The 23,486-nt window shown below is 67.4% G+C and overlaps 8 protein-coding genes across 8 annotated transcripts in view; 7 read left to right on the top strand and 1 right to left on the bottom strand.

Moving 5' to 3' along the window:
* Nucleotides 1–1,260: 1,260 nt before the first annotated feature.
* Nucleotides 1,261–2,235, top strand: EMIHUDRAFT_101175 (hypothetical protein; the record flags this gene model as incomplete). The annotated part of the gene is made up of 1 exon (XM_005776326.1): nucleotides 1,261–2,235. The coding sequence occupies one exon, from the start codon at nucleotides 1,261–1,263 to the stop codon at nucleotides 2,233–2,235; it is 975 nt and encodes a 324-aa protein (XP_005776383.1).
* A 1,936-nt stretch (nucleotides 2,236–4,171) lies between these two features.
* On the top strand, nucleotides 4,172–5,447 carry EMIHUDRAFT_450624 (hypothetical protein; the record flags this gene model as incomplete). Its single annotated transcript, XM_005776325.1, has 6 exons — nucleotides 4,172–4,325; nucleotides 4,409–4,452; nucleotides 4,526–4,565; nucleotides 4,639–4,880; nucleotides 5,055–5,105; nucleotides 5,293–5,447. Coding segments are annotated over 4 exons (282 nt in total), but the record flags the coding sequence as incomplete, so codon positions are not given.
* Nucleotides 5,448–6,812: 1,365 nt separating this feature from the next.
* EMIHUDRAFT_354549 (hypothetical protein) lies at nucleotides 6,813–8,019 on the top strand (the record flags this gene model as incomplete). The annotated part of the gene is given in 8 exon segments (XM_005776324.1): nucleotides 6,813–6,911; nucleotides 7,054–7,078; nucleotides 7,149–7,275; nucleotides 7,304–7,306; nucleotides 7,373–7,395; nucleotides 7,408–7,542; nucleotides 7,730–7,939; nucleotides 7,941–8,019. Coding segments are annotated over 7 exon segments (580 nt in total), but the record flags the coding sequence as incomplete, so codon positions are not given.
* A 2,285-nt stretch (nucleotides 8,020–10,304) lies between these two features.
* Nucleotides 10,305–14,952, top strand: EMIHUDRAFT_206956 (hypothetical protein; the record flags this gene model as incomplete). The annotated part of the gene is made up of 13 exons (XM_005776323.1): nucleotides 10,305–10,489; nucleotides 10,614–10,743; nucleotides 12,111–12,431; nucleotides 12,595–12,744; nucleotides 12,918–12,950; nucleotides 13,060–13,113; nucleotides 13,296–13,375; nucleotides 13,454–13,559; nucleotides 13,631–13,790; nucleotides 14,032–14,251; nucleotides 14,355–14,591; nucleotides 14,725–14,842; nucleotides 14,920–14,952. 13 exons carry the CDS (start codon nucleotides 10,305–10,307, stop codon nucleotides 14,950–14,952), a joined length of 1,827 nt encoding a protein of 608 aa, XP_005776380.1.
* A 526-nt stretch (nucleotides 14,953–15,478) lies between these two features.
* On the bottom strand, nucleotides 15,479–15,920 carry EMIHUDRAFT_206955 (hypothetical protein; the record flags this gene model as incomplete). Its single annotated transcript, XM_005776322.1, has 2 exons — nucleotides 15,479–15,669; nucleotides 15,740–15,920. The coding sequence occupies 2 exons, from the start codon at nucleotides 15,918–15,920 to the stop codon at nucleotides 15,479–15,481; spliced, it is 372 nt and encodes a 123-aa protein (XP_005776379.1).
* Nucleotides 15,921–17,556: 1,636 nt separating this feature from the next.
* Nucleotides 17,557–18,499, top strand: EMIHUDRAFT_206953 (hypothetical protein; the record flags this gene model as incomplete). The annotated part of the gene is made up of 3 exons (XM_005776321.1): nucleotides 17,557–17,561; nucleotides 18,124–18,217; nucleotides 18,323–18,499. 3 exons carry the CDS (start codon nucleotides 17,557–17,559, stop codon nucleotides 18,497–18,499), a joined length of 276 nt encoding a protein of 91 aa, XP_005776378.1.
* A 96-nt stretch (nucleotides 18,500–18,595) lies between these two features.
* Nucleotides 18,596–19,774, top strand: EMIHUDRAFT_206952 (hypothetical protein; the record flags this gene model as incomplete). Its single annotated transcript, XM_005776320.1, has 3 exons — nucleotides 18,596–18,775; nucleotides 18,848–19,039; nucleotides 19,583–19,774. The coding sequence occupies 3 exons, from the start codon at nucleotides 18,596–18,598 to the stop codon at nucleotides 19,772–19,774; spliced, it is 564 nt and encodes a 187-aa protein (XP_005776377.1).
* A 311-nt stretch (nucleotides 19,775–20,085) lies between these two features.
* Nucleotides 20,086–23,486, top strand: part of EMIHUDRAFT_101170 (hypothetical protein) — a gene marked incomplete at both ends in the record, with an annotated part of 6,914 nt that continues 3,513 nt past the window's right edge. The window contains 9 exons of the mRNA XM_005776319.1: nucleotides 20,086–20,735; nucleotides 20,949–21,102; nucleotides 21,175–21,376; nucleotides 21,617–21,702; nucleotides 21,964–22,101; nucleotides 22,207–22,325; nucleotides 22,378–22,453; nucleotides 22,928–23,047; nucleotides 23,237–23,383. Of these exons, the coding sequence (XP_005776376.1) occupies nucleotides 20,086–20,735; nucleotides 20,949–21,102; nucleotides 21,175–21,376; nucleotides 21,617–21,702; nucleotides 21,964–22,101; nucleotides 22,207–22,325; nucleotides 22,378–22,453; nucleotides 22,928–23,047; nucleotides 23,237–23,383 (1,692 nt within the window). The remainder of the gene's footprint in view (nucleotides 20,736–20,948; nucleotides 21,103–21,174; nucleotides 21,377–21,616; nucleotides 21,703–21,963; nucleotides 22,102–22,206; nucleotides 22,326–22,377; nucleotides 22,454–22,927; nucleotides 23,048–23,236; nucleotides 23,384–23,486) is intronic.

Raw genomic sequence — 23,486 nt, 5'->3', positions numbered from 1 at the left:
CCTCTGCCATCGCTCAGAGTCCCAAACCACGTGATCATCCGCGCCGCCGCGCCCGAGTACGAGTAGTCAGCGCGCCAAATGCGACGTCGTCGGGGAGGGCGTCGTCGCGGGCGCCAACGTGGTCATGCGAGCCCCTACGGCTGTCCAAGGGCACGTCTGGGTGGCCAGGGGCGGGGGACGAGCCGTGAGTGCTCCGCCGGGGCGAGCTTCTGGGTCCATGGCACCGCTGCCGGACCCGTCCGAGAGCCTCTGCCGGACACGTTCGCTCGACGGCCTAGTTGGCGGCCGATATTCGACGACCAAAGCTCCGGACGCCGCGGCCAAAGGTCCGCCCACGGCCCCAGGACTCGTGGTGGGTGTGGGGTGTGCCTCACGAGGCGGGGAGGCCGCGTGAACTCCCGTAGAAGCTCGCGAAGTGCGGATTTGGAGCGCCGCGCCGGACCTCCGCCGGGGCCCGCCGGGGCGCCGTATGGGCCTCGGGGTGCCCGAGAAGCTTAGAGGTGCGGTTTTTTTTGCTTGTGTCTATCGGTTCATGTCATGGACCGGCCCTGGGAACCCTTTGACCGCGCGCGGAGGGTGTTACGGGGCCGTGATGATTTAGTGGGTTGGAAATCGGCCGATTTGCCCAGTGTGCGTTGCCGAGCCGCTTGAGCGCGGCCAGAGCTTGTACAAAGCAACGGCAAGCAGGACCAGGCCTGCGACTGCGTAGATGCTCCACATACATGTGTGGGGTCGGGCTTGCTCGGGCCTCGGCGAAGAAGTCTCCTTGGCGCTTGGCTGCGTAACTAGTTTTCATAGTGAAAACCGGCGATTTCGAAGCGCCCGTGGCGGTTCGCGAGAAGGAGGGAGAGAGAGCGTTTGAGGGGCTCACGGCAAGGACACCGACCGAGGGGGGGGTCGGTCGTCACACCTCCCGCCGCCGAGAGAGCGACCGACCGGAGGGGGGGTCCGGTCCACCTCGGGGGCAGACCACCGACCGGCGGGGGGGTCCCCACGAACTAGGGGGGGTGGGTACAAAATGACGCTCGTATTACACTCTTCTCACCTCTCTCTTGGCAGTGCCTGCCAATTCTCGCTGCAACCTTCATGCCACCTCGCTCCGGAGGTGACAGCAGCAGCAGCAGTGCCGTCAGGGCACGGCCTCTCGTCATGAGTGAAGGCAGCTGTGGCTCCGATGCGGGAGCGCTTGCATCTCGCGTTTCACGCGCACGGCTGCTGAAGCGATGCGAAGAGGACTTGGTCCTGGCGCAGGCGATGGAGATGGCTCACGCGGAGGCTGTGCATGCACGCTCCGGACCGGCCGCCTTCCCATCGCCGATCCTTGTCACGGGCAGCAGCGGTCTGCTGGGTGCCGCATTGGTGACGGTTCTGCGTGGTGTCGGCGTCAGCGTGCGTGGGCTCGACGTGCTTGCGGCGGGCACGACCGACGTGCAGGGCTCAGTTGCCGATGCGGCGGTCGTCGAGCGTGCGGTGCAGGGCTGCAAGGCCATCTTCCACACCGCGTCGCTGCACCACCCGGACGACGACACTTTCTCCGAAAGCGACTTTGTCCGTATCAACGTGCATGGCACGCAACTATTGCTCGACGCGGCGGCCAGGGCTGGCTGCGAGGGGTTTGTGTACACCTCGACGACCTCGCTAATGGTCACCGAGGCCGCCAAGGAGACAATGGCGCGCGGGGAGTGCTTCTGGGCCGACGAGCGCGAGCCGACCGGCCCGCCGCGCAACAAGTACGGCCGCACGAAGCTCGCCGCAGAACGCCTTTGCCTCGGCCAGGCCGTGTGCCCGGTGGTGGTGCTGAGGCCGTCGCGCTTCTTCGCCGAGGAGCTCCGCGAGCCCACCGCAGGGCTAAGCCTGCCCAACGACAAGGCGAACGAGCTGCTCGGCCGGCGCGTGGCCCTGCGGGACGTCGTCGACGGCCACCTCCGCGCGCTGAAGCGCCTTCCCGCCGTCTCTGGCCGTGTCTTCATTCTCGCCGCGCCGACCGGCCTGAGGCGGGAGGACCTGCCGAGACTACCAGACGCCTCTTGGCTCCTCGAGGAGCGCGTTCCAGCGGCGGCGGCAGCCTTCGCACAGGCCGCCTGGCGGCTGCCGGCGGCGGTCCCGCGCGTCTACGACAGCTCCGCCGCGCTGGACGAGGAGCAGGGGCTCGGCTGGCGGCCGGAGTGGACCTTTGCGAGCCTCGTCGCTCGCATGGCCTCTGGCGACGAGTGCGCCAGGCTCGGCGCCTATTGAAGAGGAGGTGTGTGCCCGGTGCGAGTGATGCGGACTGCGCGGAGTGCGTGATGTATGTTACACATTGTTACTGGGTATGTACCCCAAAACGCCCTGAGACGACTCCTCATATATTACTGGGGCGAGGATAAGATTCTTTTTTACTTCTCCAACGATGGTCGTCCAACTCATAGAGAAGTGACAGCAGTTTACCTTCTACGCTTTATATGGTGAGCCGGTGTGTGTGCCAGTCCGCGCCAGTCTGCGCCCTTGTCGTGCCAGTGTCCTATGAAATATTAAGAATTCTACAGGAATCCTAGCGCCAGCGCTGATGACGGCACGCACCAAGAGCCCCAAACACTGCTCTATCGCACGCTCCCAATGCTGGCCACAGCCCTCGCCGTCTGCGCCTCCATACAGGACGACTCGATCCACGTCAGCGGCTCAGGCGCCTCTCTTGAGTTTCCGGTGTCGGCGAGCGTCGACGGCAACGGAATTGAAGGGCCCCTCCCTCCTCTCTCTCTCTCTCTCTCTCTCTCTCTCTCTCTCTCTCTCTCTCTCTCTCTCTCCCCCTCCCTCTCGCTCTCTCCAATCGTTGTAAAGGGTGTGGACCGTGAGCGCCTCGCCGCTAAGACGGCTACACGACCGCGGCTCGTGTGCGTGCGGCCGTCTTTGTCCGGAGTGAAAAGTCCAACGCGCTCGTCGGTGACAGTGTCCCTCAACCTGCGCCGCGCTGCGAACCTTGACAGCGCCTTCGCTAGCATGCATCTCTCTGCGCCTGAAGCCTGGAGAGCAGCTCCTCTACTGCTCACACGCTCTGCACAGATGGCACAGCCCACTGTGCGGCTGCCACAGTTGTGACAGCGATGGGCTCGCCCTCACTGGCCCTCAGTCACTTGTGCTGCGGCTTGTGTGAGCGACACTGCTCGGCGACTGCCGGCACACTGTGAGACCATGGGTGTCAAGGTAAAACCACGCTACCAGCGCTTGGTCACATCGGCCCCGAGGTCAGATCCTTCTACTCTGTTGATGACAAGACCTGTCTACTCGCTGGAGCCGAGCAGGAGGGCCCGGCGCACAACCCCCCTGTGCAACTCCGACTTCTGGTCGAAGTCGTGACTTGTCTCCAAGATAGTCGGAAGGCCCTCAGGCGCTGAGGCCGATCCACGTGCCGCCATTCGACCAGTTGAGGTCACCTTGCAGTTCGACTCGAAGGTACCGGCGGTGGTCGTGGGACCGTGGATGGTCGCGTCTGTGTCGGCGTAGTACGAATGGCCGTTGTCCGTGCGATCAAAGTAGAGCCCATTGAAGTCGATGGCAGGGCGTTCTCCCCAAGGCCAAGCGCTCGTCTCGGTAATTGCCTGCAAAGGGGTGCAGGCTGCAGCGCGATGACACAACGCGTGAAAAACCATTCTGACCAGCCACCGAGCATACTTGTGTGGACGTTTCGGGCTCCTATCCCCCGCCCCGGATCCGTGGGCGATCGCACACGCGGCTGGGGGGCACGGCGCGAGGTGCCAGGTGGCGCTTACCGCTGAAAAGGAGGTTTTGGAGCCCCTAAACGCGTCATAATAGCCGTACGTTTGCACTCGCCGTGCCTTGCCACCTCCAAACCGCGCTCCCTCCTTCAGTTTTAAGGCGAATCGGGTGGCGAGCTCGGCGGCAACAGCCTTGGCTCGACATCTTTACTATGTTGGCGAGAAACGCATAAATAAGCCCCCCAGGCGAAAATAGCGGAAACGGCTGAATCGGAGGTAGCGCACGGGGGGCTTATGCGTTCCGCGGGGTTGTATGTTTGAGCCGGATATCGACTTGTGTCCCGAGGGGAAGGTATCGAACTGCCTTAAAACGGAAGGGCACGTCCCTGTTCACGCGATGGCCAGCCGTGGTGTGAGCCCGAAGGGACGGCGAGAGTCGGCAGGCCAGCAGAGCCCTTGGTCAATATTGGCTCTGACGCCGTGCCAGTAGTCGGCGCGCCGCGATCTGCATACCTGTTCGTACCTCTACAGTAGTGCGGCCACGTGTATTGCTGTTCGGCAAGCCGCGTTCCGCTCACTCGACCGTGAGGCCAGTTGGCGGGCGCCTAAAGCGCCTGGTTTGTGCGTCGAGCGGTGAGCTCACAACAGACACCGTCCGAGCCCGATGCACGCCAGGCGTCTCATTCCAAGCCCACTACGCATTCCCACGCGCTCAGGTGCCGCTCGGACCCCATCTTTGAGCCGGTTACCTCACGACAACGCAACTCAGCGCTCTCGATGTGCGCGCTAGGCAGTCTCGACGCCGATTACAGCCGAGCGCACACGACTCGTAGGCGTACCGGCGTGCCGCTGGCGTACTACGCGACGGTGGAGGCGCGTGGGCTTGCTCAAAAGGCATGCATCTGTCGGAGAGTGTGCCGCGAGACCTGATGTGCCTCCGCTCCAGGTGTGTGGCAGTTCGATGGATCCAGCCCAGCGACCTCTACGTGACGATTGAGGACTGCTCTTCCCCTTCGGTCGAGCCTCCAGTCCCTGCCACCGTGCACTGGCGCCAGCGAGCTGCATTTACATCCCGCACGCGCGATCGGCAGTCGAGTTACAACCCGCAGCTGTGCTGCGTGCGCGCGCACTCGAACGTGGTTCGGCGATCTCTCGGCGACCACTCGTCGACTCGCGCTCAGACGCGAGGTGCGTGCTCGCCCGGTCCCCCGGGAGGGGACTAGGCCATTTTTAGCGAGATCGGGGAAATCACTCTCATCGCCCGCCGCTCACGCTTCCCTCCCTCTCCCGCTGCCGCCGTATCCGGTCCTAGCCTGCGATACATTGAGACCTCACGCCCCGCGACTGTCTCCCATCTCGCAGGCGGGCGTATTCGCCGTGCCACGCCATGCGTGATCATCGCTGGGGGCAGCGGTGCGCGTGCGGCTGCGGATTCGGCCTCACCTCACGCCCTCTGGCCTGCAGCTGCACGCTGCCGGGCGCCATTCTCGAGCCCTTTGGCGAATGGGCCCAAATCCGGGCTCTGAGCACGCCTACTGCTGGCGATCTATGTAGCTAGTGCGGTGGAGTCTGGCGCAGGTACGCGATACTGTCGCCACAGGCGTGGACGCGCGATTATGGTGGGCGCTCCCGAGGGGGCGAAACCGCGTGTTCAAGGGAAACCAGGCGAATTGCGCCCCCAAAATGGTCCTGAGCGGCTCCCACGACCTCCCCAACACCCGAGGCGCACGACACGACCGCTCGTTCGAACATTAGCGACACAAATAATTATTCCTGTGGGTTGTGTCATCGTGCTGCAGCGCAGGCGCCAGGCCCCGCTCGCGCCGCCTTCACGGCCTTGTTTACAGTATACAGAGCTCAGAGGCACCACCGGTAGCCCAGAACGTGAGTACGGTCGCGAGCATAAAGAAATACACGGGGGGCTCACACATCAGCCGCCGCGGGCTCCGCGGGCGACGACACGACGGCCGCTGCGTCCCCTAGCGCTGGACGCAAACGTACATGTGTGCCGCCGCGGTGCCGGCGGCGGCCGGCGCCTCTCAGGCGCTGAAGAGCTCTCGTCACACCACGCCGAAACTCCGCCTCGATCGCGTGCGGGAGTAGGGCCGGCAGGGCAAACGGCAAGCCGACCGGGTGGAGGACGGTCCGCACCCACCGCCCGTCGCCCGTGCGGAGGTAGGCGACGGCGAGGACCGACGAGCCCAGCGCGACCGCCGCCGCCGCGAGGAGGAGCTTGAACGAGGTGCTGCGCGGCTGTGCACTGTGGACCAGCCCGAGCGAGAAGGTCACGCCGAACTTGAGTGGCGAGCTGCTCGTGTGGTGGAGGAGCTCCGACTCGATGGCCGCGGCCGGCCGCAAAAACATGGTCGCGACAGCCGTGGCGGGGATGAGGATGCAAGCGGCGCACCAGACGTGCCCCGCCAGCCGTCCGTTGCCCGAAGCGAGCTGGGTCAGGTAGGCGGCCGCGAAGAAGGGCAGCGTGAAGGCGCCGGGCCGCGCAATCCAGAGCGGGACCGAGGGGCGTGGCTCTTGGTCGTAGTACGAGGCGGAGTGGGAGCGGACCCAAAAGACCACGACCAAGAATGCCAGCGCCTGCCGGAGCACGGCGCCGCAAGGCGAGCGCGAGAGCGCGCGCCGCGTGCGTGGCGTCAGCAGGAGGGCGAGCGTGACGTAGCTCGCGCCCGCCGAAGCGCCCGCGCCAAAGGAGGCCAGCCCGGTGGTGAGGAGGGCGGGGATGGCGGCCGAGGCGACGAGGACGGCCGGGATCGGTACACGCGCCAGCAGCTGCCACGAGCCATTGCCGCTGGCCCCCAGTCTGGGTGCGGTCTGGACGTCTGCCGGCGGGATGTACCCTGGGGAGGGCAGCGAGGTGCCTGCCCCCACGGAGCATGAGTACGGCATCGGCGGCGGCACCGGCGGCATCGGCATCGACATCACCGTCGCCACTGGCACCACCGGCGTCGCCGCCACCGGCATCGCCACCGCCATCGGCACCGCCATCGGCACCGCCACCGCCATCGGCAGAGCGTGCGTCGGCGGCGGCACCGGCTGGTGCGGCGGGGCGGGGGGCGGCCCAGAGGCGGGCGCTGCGCGCGACATCCAACTCTTCCCTCTGGGTGGAGGGGCAGGCTCCGGCGGCGAGGGGAGCGGCGAGGGCAGTGCCGCCGGGTCTGCCGCATGGCACTTACCGGTCCCCTCCAGCAAGTCCAACTCGGTTGCCTGACCTCAATAGAACGCGTCAGTCAGGACTGGAGCATCCACAGCGCCGTACGAGAGCAGCTGAGTACGGCTGCATACCCGCCGAATGTGTGTCGTTTGGAGTGCCAATCGGAGTGCACAATACGCATCTAGGCTCGTTTGCCCACTCGTCGACGATGGCGCCCCACCTGCTCACAGCACGCGTGCCGTGAAGAGGCGCCGTCCACACCCTACCTCCAGGTAGCACGCCGTGCCCGCCCGGGCGCGGCGGCGGAGGATGCAGCGGCGAGGGCCGCGCCGCCGTCGGAGGCCAAAGTCGGGGCGAGCGTCGGGGCGAGCGCGGGGAGCAGCGGCGCGGCGAGCGCGGGGCTGGCTGCAGTCTCGAGTGCGTGTGCAAGAGAAGCCGCGCTAGGCGGAGGAGCCGCGGGGGCGAAGGCGGCCGCCGCTCCGCCGCCCGCCAGCTCGCGTCGCAGCGGCACCGCCGCCAGCGGAACGGCGGCGGCGAGCCGCCCGCCGCCAGAGCCAGTGGCTCGATGCTCCTCCGAGCCGCCCTCGCGGGTTGCGGGGGCGAGCAGCTCGTCCCATCGGCTGCGCAGCGGCAACCGGCACGGCTCCCCGCCCCGCGTGCCGGAGACGGCGACTGCGACGGCGGCTGGAGGCAGAGACCCCGCTCGGCCTAAGAGGCGGAGCGGGAAGGGGGGGAGGGGGTCGTCTGCAGCTCTGGGGATATTCTCGCAATCCCACCGCAGTTCCATCTCTCTCCATGTCCCTAGCCCACCGCAGTCCCATCTCTCTGCATGTCCCGAGCCCGACGGCCCCATCAAAGTGCAGGGGCCCCGGGGAGCGCACGGGTGTGAGCAGACCTGCCTGCCAGCGCTGGAGCGTACCGCCGGGGGCGGCGTCGGCGTCAGGGACAGCGAGGGCCTGGAAGGCGCCCGGGCTGGCTGGGAGGGCGCAGAAGCAGCCGGGGACGGCCGAGGGCGGAAACGAGGAGGCGGAGGCAGGGGCGAAGGAGGCGGAGGCGGAGGCGGAGGCGGAGGCGGAAGCGGAGGCGGAAGCGGAGGACGCCCGGATGGAGGCGACGAGGCAGCCGCGCGGAGCAGGGAGGCGCCTGAGCCGCAAGAGGTGCGCTCGCGCCTGCTGGAGAAGCTGAGGCAGCATTGCGTCAAGCGGGAGCGGGCTGGCGGAGGATACCGCGGCGGCGGGAGCGGCGGCGACATGGATACGCCCTGCGTGCTGAGGGTTTTGGCATTTGCGACGGCGGCACAGCTTTTTGCGAATGCCCTTACCGCCAAGCCGCGGCCGGTCAAGGCACTCGCGGCAGGTTCCGCATTCCGTAGCCAGGCAGCCGGCGCACTCACGGCACCGACACCGCGGGGACCCTCGACTCATTGAGGCCCGCGAGCTCTCGGAAGTGCGGGGGGTGGGGCGAGCAGCAGAATGCTGTGGACTGTGTCACGTGCGACGGGGAAAACCCCGTGAGGTAGCCCCCGTTCACGGTGGCATATCTTTCCACCCAAGAAGCCCGTGGAGGGATGGGCGGCAGTGTGCGGGCGGTGAGTGCTAGTCCTCTCATCAATTTATTAGAACGAAACGCCCCCCCCTCCCTTCCTCCCTCTATCCCTCTTGCTCTCTAGACCTAGTCCTAGACACCGACAGACCTAGACACCCTCCCTCAGGGGAGCCCCCCCCCCCCCGCCCCGGGGGGGGGCGCTCTCAAAAGAAGAACGCACGATGTGAGGTTGATAACTGCACTCCAAATGCTCCAAGTGCACGGGCCCTCAGCGGAGCTGGGAATAGGATCGCCGCAAGCGGCGTGGCGTGGAGCGGTTGAGAATCCCTCCAGGGGCCCCTCTGCGCCGGGGAGGCGTTGTTGGAGGCTAGGACGCAAGCGTCCGTCGCCCTTTTCAAACTCGGGGCCCACTCCGCTACGGTCCGACCGAATTTGGAGGGCCTAAAAGTTTAAGGTGTTGGAGGGGTATATTGCAGATTTGTCAATGGTACCGCGTCTGCGACGCGGGCGCCTTGCGGGCAGAGCCCTTAGCCACCCTTCATATCTTGCGCGGTCAAAAGCTGAGGGAGGGTGTAGAGGATGTAGAGTGTAGAGCGCTGTAGAGCTGTAGAGATGTAGAGCGCTCTGGAGCGCTGTAGAGCTGTAGAGCTCTACATCCGGCGCGTGACGATGTGAGTCCGATGTAGAGCGATGTAGAGCGCGATTTTGCTGTAGAGTTTGTTGTAGAGGCTCTACAGCCACACCGCCGGGAAAAGGCAGTGACTCAAAGAGGTCGAGTCGCACTAATGGGGTGTCTCCGAGCTTACCGGAGCTCTGATGGACGGCCCTGACTATCCCTGACACACAGAGAGTCACTCTGACGGCACACAACACCCTATAACTGCGTCATGACCAGCCTGCCATGCGTCGCCGGTGCCGCATTCGTCGCTGTGCTTCTTTAGCAGGCGGTGGACTGTCGGCTGCGAGGACGGTCGCATTTGCGCGAGGCGAGGCGAGCATTCAGGCGCGTTGCATGCGCCATGACTCGCGCCAGCGCGTGCGGGAGCTCCTGGCTGAGCGTTGAGTCCAGGCGAGTTGCGCTGGCCACTATCGCTACGCCGAGCCGAGCTGACGCGCCGAGGCGCCGGCCAGTCGCAGCCGTGAGGCATGCCACAGCAGCAGAGGCACCTGCCACCCATTGGGCGGGCAGACAGAAGGCCAGGGCAGCACTGGCAAGTGCAACGCGCCTCATGTCGGAGAGCGACCGTGCCTCCTTCGCGGGTTATGATGTAGAGTTTGTTGTAGAAATTTTACCGTTGTAGAGCGCCTCTACATCGCTCTACAACGCACGCAGTTCGTCACGCGGTGGATGTAGAGCTCTACAGCTCTACAGCGCTCTCCAGCTCTACAGCTCTACAGCGCTCTACACTCTACATCCTCTACACCCTCCCTCAGGTCAAAAGCAAACGTCCGAGAGGGGGCGACGGCTAGCACCACACTCCTCTCCTTAAAATCCTTCTGTGGTGGCGGCGTGCCGTCCTCCCATCCCTCCCTCGGGATGCTGTTTTCGCTTTCTTTCTTAGTTTCTAACAGAAAACGGCCTGTTAGATGTGAATGTGCATGTGTTCAAGACGGATGGGATTCTCTAGGCACTAGCGACACTAGAGGGACAGGTAGTGCACACCTGTCCCGGATCCTGCTGAACAAGTTCCTCTTGTAGCTCGATCGGTCACACCGCCATCGCCGTCGACGTCTCCCTGTTGAGATGATGGAGAGGGAGGGGGGACGACACCGCTCGATCTACCCTCTGGGGTCCCTCAGCAGCGTGCACCTCGATCCTGTACCGTGTTTGTTATGACCCCCCCCCCCCCAATGAGCACACCAGGGCGAGGGAGGGCGAGACGATCCTGGGGAGCCGTACCATGCGGAATCGACCCTATCCAGTGCTCAAGTGCTCAATTCTACTCGCTGCGCACGACCGCTACTCGCCGCACGAGCTCTACTCGACCGACGGCACCGAGGCGGGGTTCAAGGCGGGCGACTCTCGGCTCTCGGGCAACGAGAACATGTGGCGGGGAGACCAGTTCGAGCCAGCGACGCGGCGGCGGTACGGCGGGCGCGCTTCCACGACCTCATCATGCGCTATGGAGGGGAGGCGTACTTCGAGGGATCCGGGCCGCGCATGTGGCGCGTCCTCGCCGAGTTCATCATCGACTGGTTGGCGTGCTGAGTGAGCGATCGCTCAACTTTAAGCCGAACAAGGCGACGGGCGAGGAGGGCTTCCTCGGGCTGGCGGCCAACGCGGAGACGGCGCTGCAGACGGTGAAGGACAAGGTGCTGGCGGAGGAGGTGGCGGGCGAGGTGCTCTTCAAGGACATTTTCGTCGCGTGTGGGGCTGGCGGCTGCGCCCCGACGCGCAATGGGAGCGCGCGTTGCCATAGGCTCCAGCGTGCCCTTGCGTGTCTTTTTGTGTCTCTTTGTTTTGCCAGCCACCTGGTCGGGGTACCAGTGTGTGTGTGTGTGAGTGAGTATTCTTGATACGAAACCACGACGACACACACCAGTCGACTCGCATCGGTTGCCTCCATGAACGGCGGAGCTATTCATCCACACCACACCTGGCTCCAACGTGGACACGCACATAGCTGGGGACACTACTAGGTCACGCATGGCATCAGAAGTTTTATCTCTGGGCCCCGAAAGGCATCTCTAGCAGCGTCGTTACGCATGCATGCCCTCCCCTCCTGGGCGCAGGCGCCTCACGTCTCGACAGAGCATAAGCCCTTGGCGTGTGACGAGACGAGTTCTTCGCCATCGCAGCGAGCAGCAAACCACTCGCCGCAACAGCCGGAGGCATCGCCGCAGCACTGTCTGCGCCGCGGTCCCGCACTCGTCGACGAAGCTCCCCCCGCGGAAGACCGCGCGTAGCGACGCCTTGACGATCGAGATGAGCGCGCTTGAAGCTCGCCCACCTACTGCCCCTGAGAGTTGGTTACTGAATGGGATCAGCTCCCCCCTGAGTGAGTATTCTTGATACGAAACCACGACGACACACACCAGTCGACTCGCATCGGTTGCCTCCATGAACGGCGGAGCTATTCTCGCGTCCACACCACACCTGGCTCCAACGTGGACACGCCCATAGCTGGGGACACTACTAGGTCACGCATGGCATCAGAAGTTTTATCTCTGGGCCCCGAAAGGCATCTCTAGCAGCGTCGTTACGCATGCATGCCCTCCCCTCCTGGGCGCATGCGCCTCACGTCTCGACAGAGCATAAATAAGCCCTTGGCGTGTGTAGACGAGACGAGTTCTTCGCCATCGCAGCGAGCAGCAAGCCACTCGCCGCAGCAGCCGGAGGCATCGCCGCAGCACTGTCTGCGCCTCGGTCCCGCACCCGTCGACGACGCTCCCCCCGCGGAAGACCGCGCGTAGCGACGCCTTGACGATCGAGATGAGCGCGCTTGAAGCTCGCCCACCTACTGCCACACACACACACACTCACTCACACACACACTCGGGGTACCAGCCTTGCAGTGTTTTGCAAAAAAAAGACGCGGCAGCGAGTTGGCGTTCGGGTACAGAAGAGACCAAGTCGCGGTCCCCCAATTCCTTCGTCACCCGGCGTGGCTGCTCTCTCCGACTACCCCGACTGGATCGTCGCCGACCCGCTGCTGGCAGACTCCTCTGGGCCTGAGATCCGCCGCCGACACCTCCGCTTTCGCGAGGCGCTCGACTCGCTCTGTGCCGAGGGTGGCGTCGGTGGCGGTGACGGCCAGTGTCATCCCTCTGAGGGCTCCGCGGAAGGGCTGCGGCACTTCTGCGTGGAGCGAGGGCTGCGGCACTTCGGCCTGCATCGCGACGCGGTCGGCTGGCGCTTTCGCGAGTGGGCGCCCTCGGCTGCCGCCGCGTCGCTCGTCGGTGACTTCAACGGATGGGACGTGACGGCGCACCCGTGCGAGGAGGTCGGCGGAGGGGTGTGGGAGGCCTTGGTGAGGGACGATGACACGACGCTGCTCGCGCCGCTCCGCGTCGGCGCGAGGTTCAAGGTTGCGCTGCGAGGGCTCGCGGGCGGCGGCGAGGGAGGAGGCTGGGAGGGAGGAGGAGGCTGGGTGGTGTCGATGCCGGCCTGGGCTCTGGAGGCGTGGCACGTGTGCGGCGCGGGAGGGCGGGCGGAGGCGGCGGCCCTTGACGCGCCGCCGCTGCGAGCAGGTGCAGCAGGACCCGTCTTCGTACGAGGTCTGCGCGCTGGTGCCGCGCAGCCTCGGCGGCTTTGCGTGGCAGCACGCCCGCCCGTCGCGGCCGCCCGGCTCGCTGCGCGTGTACGAGGTGCACGTGGGGATCGCCACCGCGCGGGAGGAGGTTGGCCGCTGGTCCGACCTGCGCACGGACCTGCTCCCTCGCATCGAAGAGCTCGGCTACACGGCGCTGCTGCTGCTCGGCCTGCAGGAGCACGGCTACTACGCCCGACCCTAATGCTAACCCAAACCCTAACCCTAACCCTAACCCTAACCCTAACCCTGCTCGGCCTGCAGGAGCACGGCTACTACGCCTCGTTCGGGTACCAGGTCGGCACGGGAGGAGCCGAGAGGAGCGAAGAGGATTACAGAGAGGAGCCGGGAGGAGCCGGGAGGATGTGAGGAGCCGTGCTTGCGCGCGGCCCTCGTTCGGGTACAGGCCGGTACTTTTGTGTCGCCTCAGCGGCTGACCGTCGCCGCTTCCGTTCACCAGGTCACCTCGCCTCTCGCTCCAACCCTAAGCCTAACCCCAACCCTAACCCTAGGTCACCTCGCCTCTCGCGCCGGCGGAGCGGTTCGGACCGCCCAGCGAGCTGCAGGCGCCTCGCCGAGCGCCTCGTCGGCACCTTCGCCCAGACACGCCCCAGACACTTTGCACCGGACCGCGGCGTGCAGGCGCTCGTCGACGCGGCGCACGGGAGGGGGCTCCTCGTGCTCGGGGAGATGGTCCTCGCGCACTCGGCACTCGTCCGCCGGTGGGGAGGGGCGGGAGGGGGGCGGTGCGAGGGAAGAGGAAGGAGGGGCTGTGAGTAGGCCTCGTCGTCTACCGGCAGGGAGGGCTTGCCGCAGCACGCAGGCGGAGGGCCCTACTTCCTGCCCGGCGAGGCAGGCCACCACCCGGGCTGGGGCTCGCGCCTCTTCGACTACTCTCGCACCGAGGTGCGGCGCTAGTCCTCGACAGACTCAACGTCCCGACTCCCGGCTCGTCGGACCACTCAACCCCTCCGCAGGTGCTGCGTCTCCTCCTCGCCACCATCGCCCACTTCGCAGAAGCGTACCGCCTCGACGGCTTCCGCCTCGACGCGGCCTCGACTGTCCTGTACCGCCACCGCTGCCTCGGCCTCTCTCCGGCCCACTTTTGCGGCGCGCGCTACGAGGTCGCATCGCGATGTAGCCCTAGAGATGGCCGAGAGATGGCCGAGAGATCTTCGCCGCGCTGCGAGGCCTTCCCCGCCCCTCGCCCGCACTTGCTCGAGCGCGGGGAGGAGACGGCCGCGCAAGACGGCCCCGCCTCTCCCCGCCAGGCCTTCTTCGGCGCGTCGAGCGACGTGGACGAGGGCGAGCCCGTTCTACCTGCTCTCGCGACCCTCCTCCAGTCCTCCTCCGAGCCCTCCTGGAGCCCCTCCCGCAGGCGGGCTCACCTTTGTGATGCTCGCGAACCTGCTCGCCAAGCGCGCGCTGCAGCCGCCCCTCCTCACCGTCGCCGAAGAGAGCTCCGGCTACCCCGGCCTCTGCGCGCCGACGCACGCCTGGGGCGCCGGCTTCGACTACCGCATGGCGATGGGCATCCCGGACCTGTGGGGCCGCGAGCTGGCGCTGGCGCACGCGCCCGCCGACGCGCCCCTCCCCGTGTGCGAGATTGCGGACGAGCTCACGCGCGCACGGCGAAAGAGCGGCGGTACGGCCGCTCTTCCAGCAGCCTCCTCTTTGAGCCGTCCAGGAGCCTCCCTGCAGGTGCGACGAGCGGAGGCTCGCCTACGCCGAGTGCCACGACCAGTCGCTCGTCGGGGACCAGGCGCTCGCGTTTCGCCTGATGGGCGCGGCCATGTACGACGGCATGTCGGCAGGCGCACCGCCGAGCCCCGCCGTGGCACGCGGCGTCGCGCTGCACAAGGTCTCTCGGCTGCTCACCTACGCGCTCGCCGCCGACGCGTACCTCAACTTTGTCGGCAACGAGTTTGGCCACCCCGAGTGGGTCGAGCTCCCCACCGGAGACAACGGCCACTCCTTCCACCACGCGCGCCGCCGCTGGCGCTCCGCTCGTCGTCGGCCCCGCGCGGTGGTGTGAGGGGCGCGTCCCTTCCACGCCGACAGCTGTGCACAGGTTCCTCGCCGACGACCCCGGCCTGCGCTACGCGCAGCTCCTCGCCTTTGACCGAGCGATGCACGCCGCCGAGGCGTCGCTGCGGTGGCTCTCCTCGCCGCCGCCGACCCGCGGCGACGTCTGCGCGGACCACCCCGCCCAGCAGCTCTGCTTTTGCCGCGCCGGCGCCCTCCCTCGCCTCGCGGCCTCCGCAAGGAGGCGCGGCGCTCTCCACGCCCGAGCCCGTGAGGGTAAGCCTGTGAGCAGGCGCCCTCTTCGCCTTCAACCTCCGCCACGACAGCAGTGCCGACGCTGTCACGCGCGAGCCGTGCCTCGGCCGGGCGCCAGGGCCGCGCGCGGCGGCAGAGGGCGGCGGCGCGCCTCCCGCCGCGCCCTCGCCGCGGGTGCTCCTCAACTCGGACAGCGCCGAGTTTGGAGGCGGCGGGGGCGAGGTGCGGGTCCGTGAGGCTGAGGGCGAGAGGGAGGAGAGCCCGTGCGGCCGGTGCGGCCGCCGCCACAGGACTTGGCACGTGCGGCTCCCACCGCGGACCGCAGCGGTGATATACAGTGGGGTGTGATTTGGTAGTTTTCTTGTGCAGATTTTGAGACGCGTGTGCAGATTTTGAGACGCGGCTCGTGCCATCCTCACACAGCGTGACCGACACCAGCCCGGCATCCTCGGGTGCTCGGGACCCCGAGAGGAGTCTGAGTGGGTGGGGCTCTCCTCTGGGGCACGCGCCACGCCACCGGAGTTCACCGCAACCCGAGGCGGACATCACCCGGCAGCCTCACGACCACGCTTCTCGCTCTTTCGCTGGAGGCGCAGCCGGCGCGCCTCGGCGTCGATCAAGGCTTTGGTCTGCGGGTTCCGCCGCGCCGCCAGCTGCACATCCTCAATCGAGACGCCTGCACGCTTGGCGTGCCGGGAAAAGTGCTCGAGGTCGACGGCGAGTGAGGTGGTGGACCCTAGCGAAGAAACAGGCGCGACTCGGCGGCGGAGGGGCGCTGCGCGCGCGCGCTGAGCGTGGCGGCGCACAATCCCAGACCAGCGCCGCGAGCTGCTGGGCGAACGGACGCGAGAAGGAGGCGCCGTCGCCGCCCGCGCCCTCCTCCTCGAGCACGGAGAGGACGGCGTGCGCGAGCTTCTCCCGGCAGCGCTCGAGCGGCGCCGGCGGAGCCACCGGCGCAAAGTCGTCGGAGCTTGGGCCGGCTGCCATATCTTCGGGGAAAGAAAGAAAGAAAAGGCGGTCCGGTCCGGCACGCCGCCACCACACAGGAATTTTCAAGAACGAGGGATGGGAGAAGGACAGGGTCGCAGGATGTTGGAAGTCATGTGAGGTTGCAGTTGTTTTTCTCTCATGCGCGACTTGTATCCCGGCTGTGGTCCCACACCCACTGGTGGCCATCTCGGAGATCTCAGTAGGTCTCATGAAGGAAGGGTCGATGCACGCACGATGTGGGACTCTCTGGCGGACTGCCAAAACGCGCAACGCCCCACCCACGCACACAACACACAAGCCTAAAAAAACCAACCCAGTGTAGGCAGCAGGGCGGCGGTAGGCTCGCCCGAGGACCGCTCGGCGCGCAACGTGAACACAGGCGTTTAGTAAAAACACAGGTACGGACAGGCAGGCAGACACACCTTCCCTCCCTGCAATCAACAGACAACACAATGTCATGGTACTTCACAGTCTTCACTCCGCCCCCTGAGCGCTGACGAAAGCCATCTCCCCTATTGCCCTCCCTCCCCCGGCCGCCCCCGCACGATCGCGGTTGCAGACGTGTCGTGTCGTGGCTTGCAGACGTGTCGTGGCTGCAAACATTGTAAGCCGACGACTTGGTGTCACTCATTTCCAGCAAACCGCAGGGCGTTCACGCATTCTGCACCGTGAGGACCACTGGAAGGTGCATCTCGTCACGATAGTCAGTATCCGGGAACCAAGCAGGCAGCGACTCCATCCCCTTGTTGCCATATGGGTACGAGGTGGTGCCTTGGCACCGATCGTGGAGATGATGCGATCGTATTGATACGGCATGCCGCTATCTGAGCAGCAGCTCTTGAAGCTGTCCGACTTCTGCAGGTCGCCGATGTCGCCCAGACCCATGTTGTTTGCGAGTTTGGAGGTCTCGTACGCTCGGTCGTTGTTAGTGTCCGCCATGAAGACGACTCCCTTGCTGCCGTCCTTGCCGCCACCCAGCTTGGCGATAGGAGCCTTGAGAAGTTGCTCGCAGCCAGCAGTATGCGAAAAGTGCGAGCCGACAACGACAATCTCCTTGCTGCTGGCGGACTCCGTGAAAGTGGTGGCGATCCAGGGGCGGTCATTGTTTGCGAGGCAGCCCTTCAAGACATCAGAGCTTGGCGTCCACTTGGTGGAGTCATATAGGATAGACGTCTTGTCACTCGAGCACGTGGCACCCAAGTCGATCATCTTGTACTTAGCGTCGCTCCACGGCACGTGGTTTTCGCCCACGGTGGTCGTATCCCCCAAGTTGGTGAACTCGATGATCGTCGCAAAGTCCACATGGTACTCTGTCAGCCAGTTCTTGATATCGCTCGTGACGTGTTCGCCGAAGTCTTTCGAGGTCTTCCAGTGCGGGTTCCATTCGAGGAGGGTAACCGACCCGGAGGCAGAAGGCGCCGCCGAGGCCATGTTGACAGACGCAGCAGGCGAAACCGGTGCCGGTGCAGCGAGAGGGAGGCTGGCGAGGGCGATCATCGTGCGTTGCTGTCGTGGTTGTGCGGCAACTCTCCCTTCCTGCAAGGCCGACAGTGTAGTCCTGAAAGGACGTTCCCCGTTTATTATGGCTCCGCTAGTATTGGCGGGGAACGGAGGTGGCGAATAGAGGAACGTAATGCGGTGTCGAGGCTTTCTTTGGTTACTCTTGCGATCATGCAACGTTCGTTCGCTCGCTCGCTCGCTCGCTCGCGAGTCGCGAAGTTCGTTTCCTTGCTTTCTTTCTTCTTCCTTCCCACCCAGTCAGTCAGTGAAGTGTGTGGCCCAGCCAGAAGCGCTCTTCACTTCGCCGACGCCACTTGCTTGCCGCCGCCGCGCCTATCTGGGCCGCTCACAGCCTGCGTCAGCTCTAGTGTCGTCCTCCATCGGATTTGTCTTCTCCGGACTCCTTCCTCGGCGTGGCTCACCCTCCATTGCACCATGCTGTGAACAGGCGCCCTATCCATCCTATCTTTCTCGCTCCTCTGCCCACCATGCTTGTTAGGTCTTGTCATTGTTTCGTGACTGTCCAGGTCTGGATGGCGATCGATGCTGCCTTCCCCACTACTCTCTACTGCAGTTCCCTCGCCACCTCTCCGGCGCAGTCGTTCTCTTTCTTGCGGCGGCCTATTCCGTTGCAAGGGCCCGTTGCAAGGTTCGATTTCGGGGCCGCGACGCTGCGCTGCGCGCTTGCTTGTGAGCGCAGGGCGTGGGGCGGGGGGGTGCTTGTAAGGGACAATGACGGAATCGGGGCATGCGGTCGGTTCGAGCTTCGCACGCCGACTCCCATCGAGCAGGGGGTATTCTGTATTCCTTTAGTCGCATTCCGGCTGCTCGGGCGTCGGATTAGAAGACGACAGGGAACATATCGCCCCGCTTTTCTTGCCTCGACGCGCGCCGCACAGATCGCTGAACACATATACATGAAGCGGGGCCACGCTTACGCCGACGAGGAGGAGGACGAGGGCGAGGCCTCCCTCTTCAACGGCCTGCCTAGCTCGGGCGCGGCGCCGATGTCGCAGTCGTCTCCAGAGGGTGCGCGGCGGCCTCTGCGCGCCATTCTGCGCGTGCCTGGAGGCTGAGGCGCTGTCTGCCCCTCACCTATCCCCCCCGCTCCCCTGCGCGCGTCAGTCGCCCCCGGCGCGGGCCCGGCCGACGTGATGGCCCTTCGGCTGTGGATGTCCAACATGCATGCGGGCACGGTGATCGGGAAGGGCGGCGGCAGCGTCAAGCAGATGCGCGAGCAGTCGGGCTGCAAGGTTCAGATCGCCGAGCAGGTGGCGGGCGAGATGGAGCGGCTCGTCTCCATCACCGGCGCCGCCAGCCAGGTCACCCACGCCAGCGAGCTCCTCGTGGATGTGCTCGAGGAGGCGGCGCGCGACGCGGCGGCGCGCGACGCGGCGCAGCAGCAGTCCGGGGCCTACGACGAGGCCGCGCCGACCGAGCCGCCGTCCCACGCGCTCAAGCTGCTGCTGAGCAACAACCAGGTGGGGGGTATCATCGGCAAGAAGGGCAGCACCATCATGCAGATGCGAGAGGAGTCCGGCGCCATGATCAAGGTCGAGGCGGCCGCGACGCTGACCAACGAGCGCGTCGTGCTCGTCAACGGCGTGCGGCAGGCGGTGCTCGCCGCGCTCGCGCTGATAATTGGCAAGCTCGCGCAGATGCCCAAGGAGGAGGCCCCGCCGCCGCACCAGCGCCAGCGGACGGGCCCCGGCGCCGCCGCCCACGGCGGCATGGGCGCCAGCTATGGGATGCAGCCGTGGGCTTGCCAGCCGGGCCCCAACTCGGGGCTGCCGCCGCCGGGGTACCCCGGCTCGTACGGCACGCCGTCGTACGGCAACGCCTTCGGCTCACAGTACGCGGCCGGCGCGTCGGGCGGGCAGCCCGGCTACGGCCAGCAGGCCGCCGGGCGCGCGGGCACCGCGCCGGGCGCCGCCGGCTACGGGTCGTACGGGCAGCAGTACGGGCAGGCGGGGGCCGGGCCGTACGCGGGGCAGCAGGGGTACGCGCAGAGCTACGCGCAGGCCCAGGGGCAGGGGTTCGGCCAGGCGCAGCAGTTTGGCCAGCAGCAGTACGGCCAGGCGCAGCAGTACGGCGGCCTGCCGGCCGGCGCGGCGGTCGCGGCCGGCGGCGGCAGCGTCGAGCAGCTGGTGCCTGTGCAGCTGGTGGGACGGCTGATCGGGCGGGGCGGCGCCGGGATCAAGGAGCTGCGCGAGGCCTCGGGAGCCACCATCAAGATCGAGTCCGAGTGCGTGCCGGGCACCGATCAGCGGCGGCTCATCATCTCTGGCACGCCGCAGCAGACGCAGGTTGCGCACTCGCTGGTGCAGACGAGGCTGGCAATGGGGCCGTAGCGCCCCGCCGGCCGGCGAGGCACGAGCGCGAGCGCGGCTGCAGCTTGTGACACGCGCGCCACCGCACAACGCCGCGCGCGCTGCGGGGCAGTAGAGAGAGGGTCGTCGCGCGCGCGCGCGCGCGCGCGCGCCGCATGTGAGAACGTACAGAGCGTTCAGATTAATAGCCAAATTGGGCGCATGTCATCTCTCGGGCCCGCGCGGCGGCACAATCACTCCTCACAAGAGTCCATCGTAAAGGGAAAATAAAAGAGATTAAGAAAAACGCGCAGCGTGTGTGCATATGGGGTGGGAGCTGTGAATGTGTGCATATGGGGTGGGAGCGCTCTCCCGTCGCGCTCCGGATGTCGGAGCGCATCCGCGCGGACCCGCTCGACACGGACGCGTGGCGCATCCTCCTCGCCGAGGCGGCCCGCCAGCCGCCCGCCGACTTCCGTCCCGTGTTTGAGGCGGCGGTGACGGCGATGCCCGAGGCGAGTGCGGCGTGGATGGGCTGGGCCGAGGCGGAGCTCGGCGCGTCCGAGGTGGAGCAGGCGGAGGCGGTCTTCGAGCTCTGCCTCCTCCGCCTGCCGCAGCTGCCGCTCTGGCACCTCTTCCTCAAGTTTGTGCGCGAGCACAAGGTCGCGCAGCTCGAGCGGAGCGCGGCCCGCGCGCAGCTGGTGCCGGCGCTGGAGCTGCTGCTCGAGGCGGTAGGTGCGGACCCGAGCGCGGGGCCGCTCTGGACCGAGTACGTCTCCCTCACCGCCGCCGCCGAGGCGGGCGCCGAGGCGGACGGCGCTCTCGTCTCTGCCGCCGAGCTGTCTGCGACGCGAAAGGCATACCAGGCGGCACTCACCTCGTGCGCCGCGGGGCTGGACGGGCTGCTGCGCGAGTACGAGGCGTGGGAGACGCGCACCTCCGGCAGCCAGGCCAAGGCGATGATGCACGACACGCTCGAAAAGGCGGCCGCCGCCCGCAAGGCGTGCAGCGCAGCGAGCCGCTGCCGCTGCCCGGCGCCTCCTGGACGCGGCTTGGACGTCTCCTGGAGCCTCCCTGCAGGCGTCGCGCGAGCGGCTCGCGCTGTACGCGCCGCTGCGCGCCGCTGCCGCCGTGGCGCACGGGCATCCGCCCACTTGCGTGGAGATGCCGCGGCGTAAAGCACACCTCGATTCACCAGTCAACCCGTCGGCCACAGGCACTTTCCTCCCGGCGTGGCGACGCCGCGGCTGCTCGCCGCGTGGAGAAAGCTGTGGGCGTACGAGGCGTCCAACGCGCAGCGGCTTGACCCGCCCAAGCTCGCCGCCCGCATGCGTTTTGCGCTGGCGCAGGGCGCGGCGGCGCTGTGGCGGGTGCGAGCTGGTTCGGCGCCGACGGAGTGGGAGGAGCCTCCGCACCTTGTGAGCCGCTCCGGCTGCGAGTAGGCGCCGCAGCTGTGGCACGAGGCTGCGCGCTGGCTCGAGGGGGAGGGGAACGCGCCCGCTGCGCGCGAGGTGCTGCGCTCGCCACATCGCCACCCCCTCGCTGCTGCTGCCCTCCCCTCTGCCACTCCCTCACTGCTCGCCGCCCTCGCCGCCGCCGCCGCCTTCGCCGCCGCCGCCCTCACCGCCGCCGCCGCCGCGCGAGGTGTGGCGGCGAGGCCTCGCGGCGCTGCCTCGCGAGCCGCTGCTCTACCTTGGCCTCGCTGGCTCGCAAGCCTAGATGCGGAGCCAGAGGCGGGGGTCGAGGCGGAGGCCACACGTCCCGCGCACTCCGACTGGCGCTCGCGGAGAGACGTGCTCGCGGAGAGACGTGCTCGTCGAGGCACGTGCTCGGGTCGCACCCAAGGCTTGCGCATGACTCGCAGCCCCTGCCCCTCGACCGCAGGTTTCGAGGAGCGGCAGGGCAAGATGGACGACGCCGCGGCGCTGCTCGACACGCTCGTCGCAAAGGCGCCGTCGGCGGCGGCGCACGTGGCGCGCCTCCGTTTCGGCTGGCGAGACCCAGCCGAGACCTACCCGAGATCGGGACTTCGCTTCGGCTGGCGCGGGGCGGCGGCGGCATCGACACGTCCACGACACGTCCCTGTCCCGCAGGCGCGCGCGCGGGGCAGCGGCCGGCCGCGCCGCTTTTGCCCTCGCACGGCGACAGCCGGCGCACTGCTTTGCGGCAAGTGCGCGAGAGGGCCGCCCCCCGCCCCCCTCCCCGAGCCTCTCCTTCACTTTGGGGTTTAGGCGCACAGCCCGTGGCCAGTGTACGCCGCCGCGGCGCAGCTCGAGTATATGTTGGGCGAGGAGCGCGCCGCCGCCGCAGAGACGGGGCGGCGCGTGTACGCGCTGGCGCTGGCCAAGGCGAGCGAGACGGCCCGAGATGTACCAGAGATGCCCCCAGAGGGACCGAGTGATTCGGCGCCAAGGCGGCGGCGGGCGGGGAGCGTGACTCGTGACACGTCCGTGACACGTCCGTGTGTCGCGCAGGCGGAGGCGAGCGCGCAGGCAAAGGGCGGCAGCGTGCCCGCGGGGCTGGTGCTGTCGTACGCATCGTACTTGCGGGCGAGCGCAGACTTGCCGAACTTGCGCGCGCCGCCTCGAGCGGGGTCGCCTCTGGCGGCGCGTCTGTCCTCACGGCGCGGGCTTGCTCGTGGGCAGGCGAGAGCTGCTCGAGAGGGGGCTGCTGCTGCTCCCGGCCGCGGAGGCGGCGCAGCTGTGGCCAATCTACGCGCAGGTCGAGGCGCAGTTCGGGACGGCCGCGTCTCAGGCGGAGCTCGCGAAGCGGCGCGCCGCGGCGGCGGCGGACGCTGAGCCGCCCGCTGGCGCCGCGGCGCAGGCGTCGGGCCAGATGTTCAGCCCGCCACAAGCCGAATGAGTGCGTTGCCTCACTCGTCGCCGGGCTGGTTAGGCGGGCCAGCTGCCTGGCGCCGCGCCGCCGCTCGCCTCAACGAGCAGCGAGCCGCACCCGCCAGCGGCGGCCGACGCGGCGGACTCCATCAAGGGCGCGTTTGCGCGCGGCCAGCTGCCGCCCGGCTCCCTCGCGGCGAGATGTAGCCGAGATGCGGCCCCGAGATGCGGCCCCGAGATGTGGCCCCGAGATGTGGCCGAGATGCCGCCCGGCTCCTCTCCCGGCCGCGAGGGTCCTTCCCTCCCCCTTCGCTGAGCCGCCGCCGAGCCGTCGCCGAGCCTTGCGCGCGCCTTCCGGCAGGCGCTCGCGCTCGAGCACTCGTACGAGGGGACCGCGCCGCCGTCGGCCGCGGCGACGCTCGAGATGGAGGCGGCAGTCGCGGCCCTCTCCTCTCCCGGCGGCGCCCCGAGGCGCGGGACGGTCGCGCCGCGCCGGCCGGCGGCTGCCGCGATCAAGGCGCAACGACCCTCTCTTCTTCCCTCTCCACTCTCCACTCTCCATTTTCCCCCCCCCCTCCCCCCCCCCCCCTCCCCCTCCCTCCCCCCCCTGCCCAGACCTCGCCGCGTCCACGGCGGTGGACCCTCCACCCGTACCCGCACCCGTCCGCAGGCGCCGCAGCTCTCCGCCTGCACAGAGTACACGGGCGTCGAGCACCGCACGCAGGAGAAGGGCGGCGGCGGAGGGGCTTCCTCCGCCGCGTCGGTCCCGATCCCGCCGCAGCTGGCGTCTTGGCTCGCCGCCTTGCCGCCGCCCTCGGTGCTGCGCTCGCTTCCGGCGAGCGCCGACGTCGAGGCGCCGCCGGGACACCGCTGCTCGCCACCCTCCCGCCTCCTCCGCCTCCGCCTCCGCCCTCTCCGTC

This window comes from Emiliania huxleyi (genome assembly GCF_000372725.1).
Source record: "Emiliania huxleyi CCMP1516 unplaced genomic scaffold EMIHUscaffold_28, whole genome shotgun sequence".
NCBI lineage: Eukaryota > Haptophyta > Isochrysidales > Noelaerhabdaceae > Emiliania > Emiliania huxleyi.
This window is presented reverse-complemented; position numbering and strand designations above follow the sequence as displayed.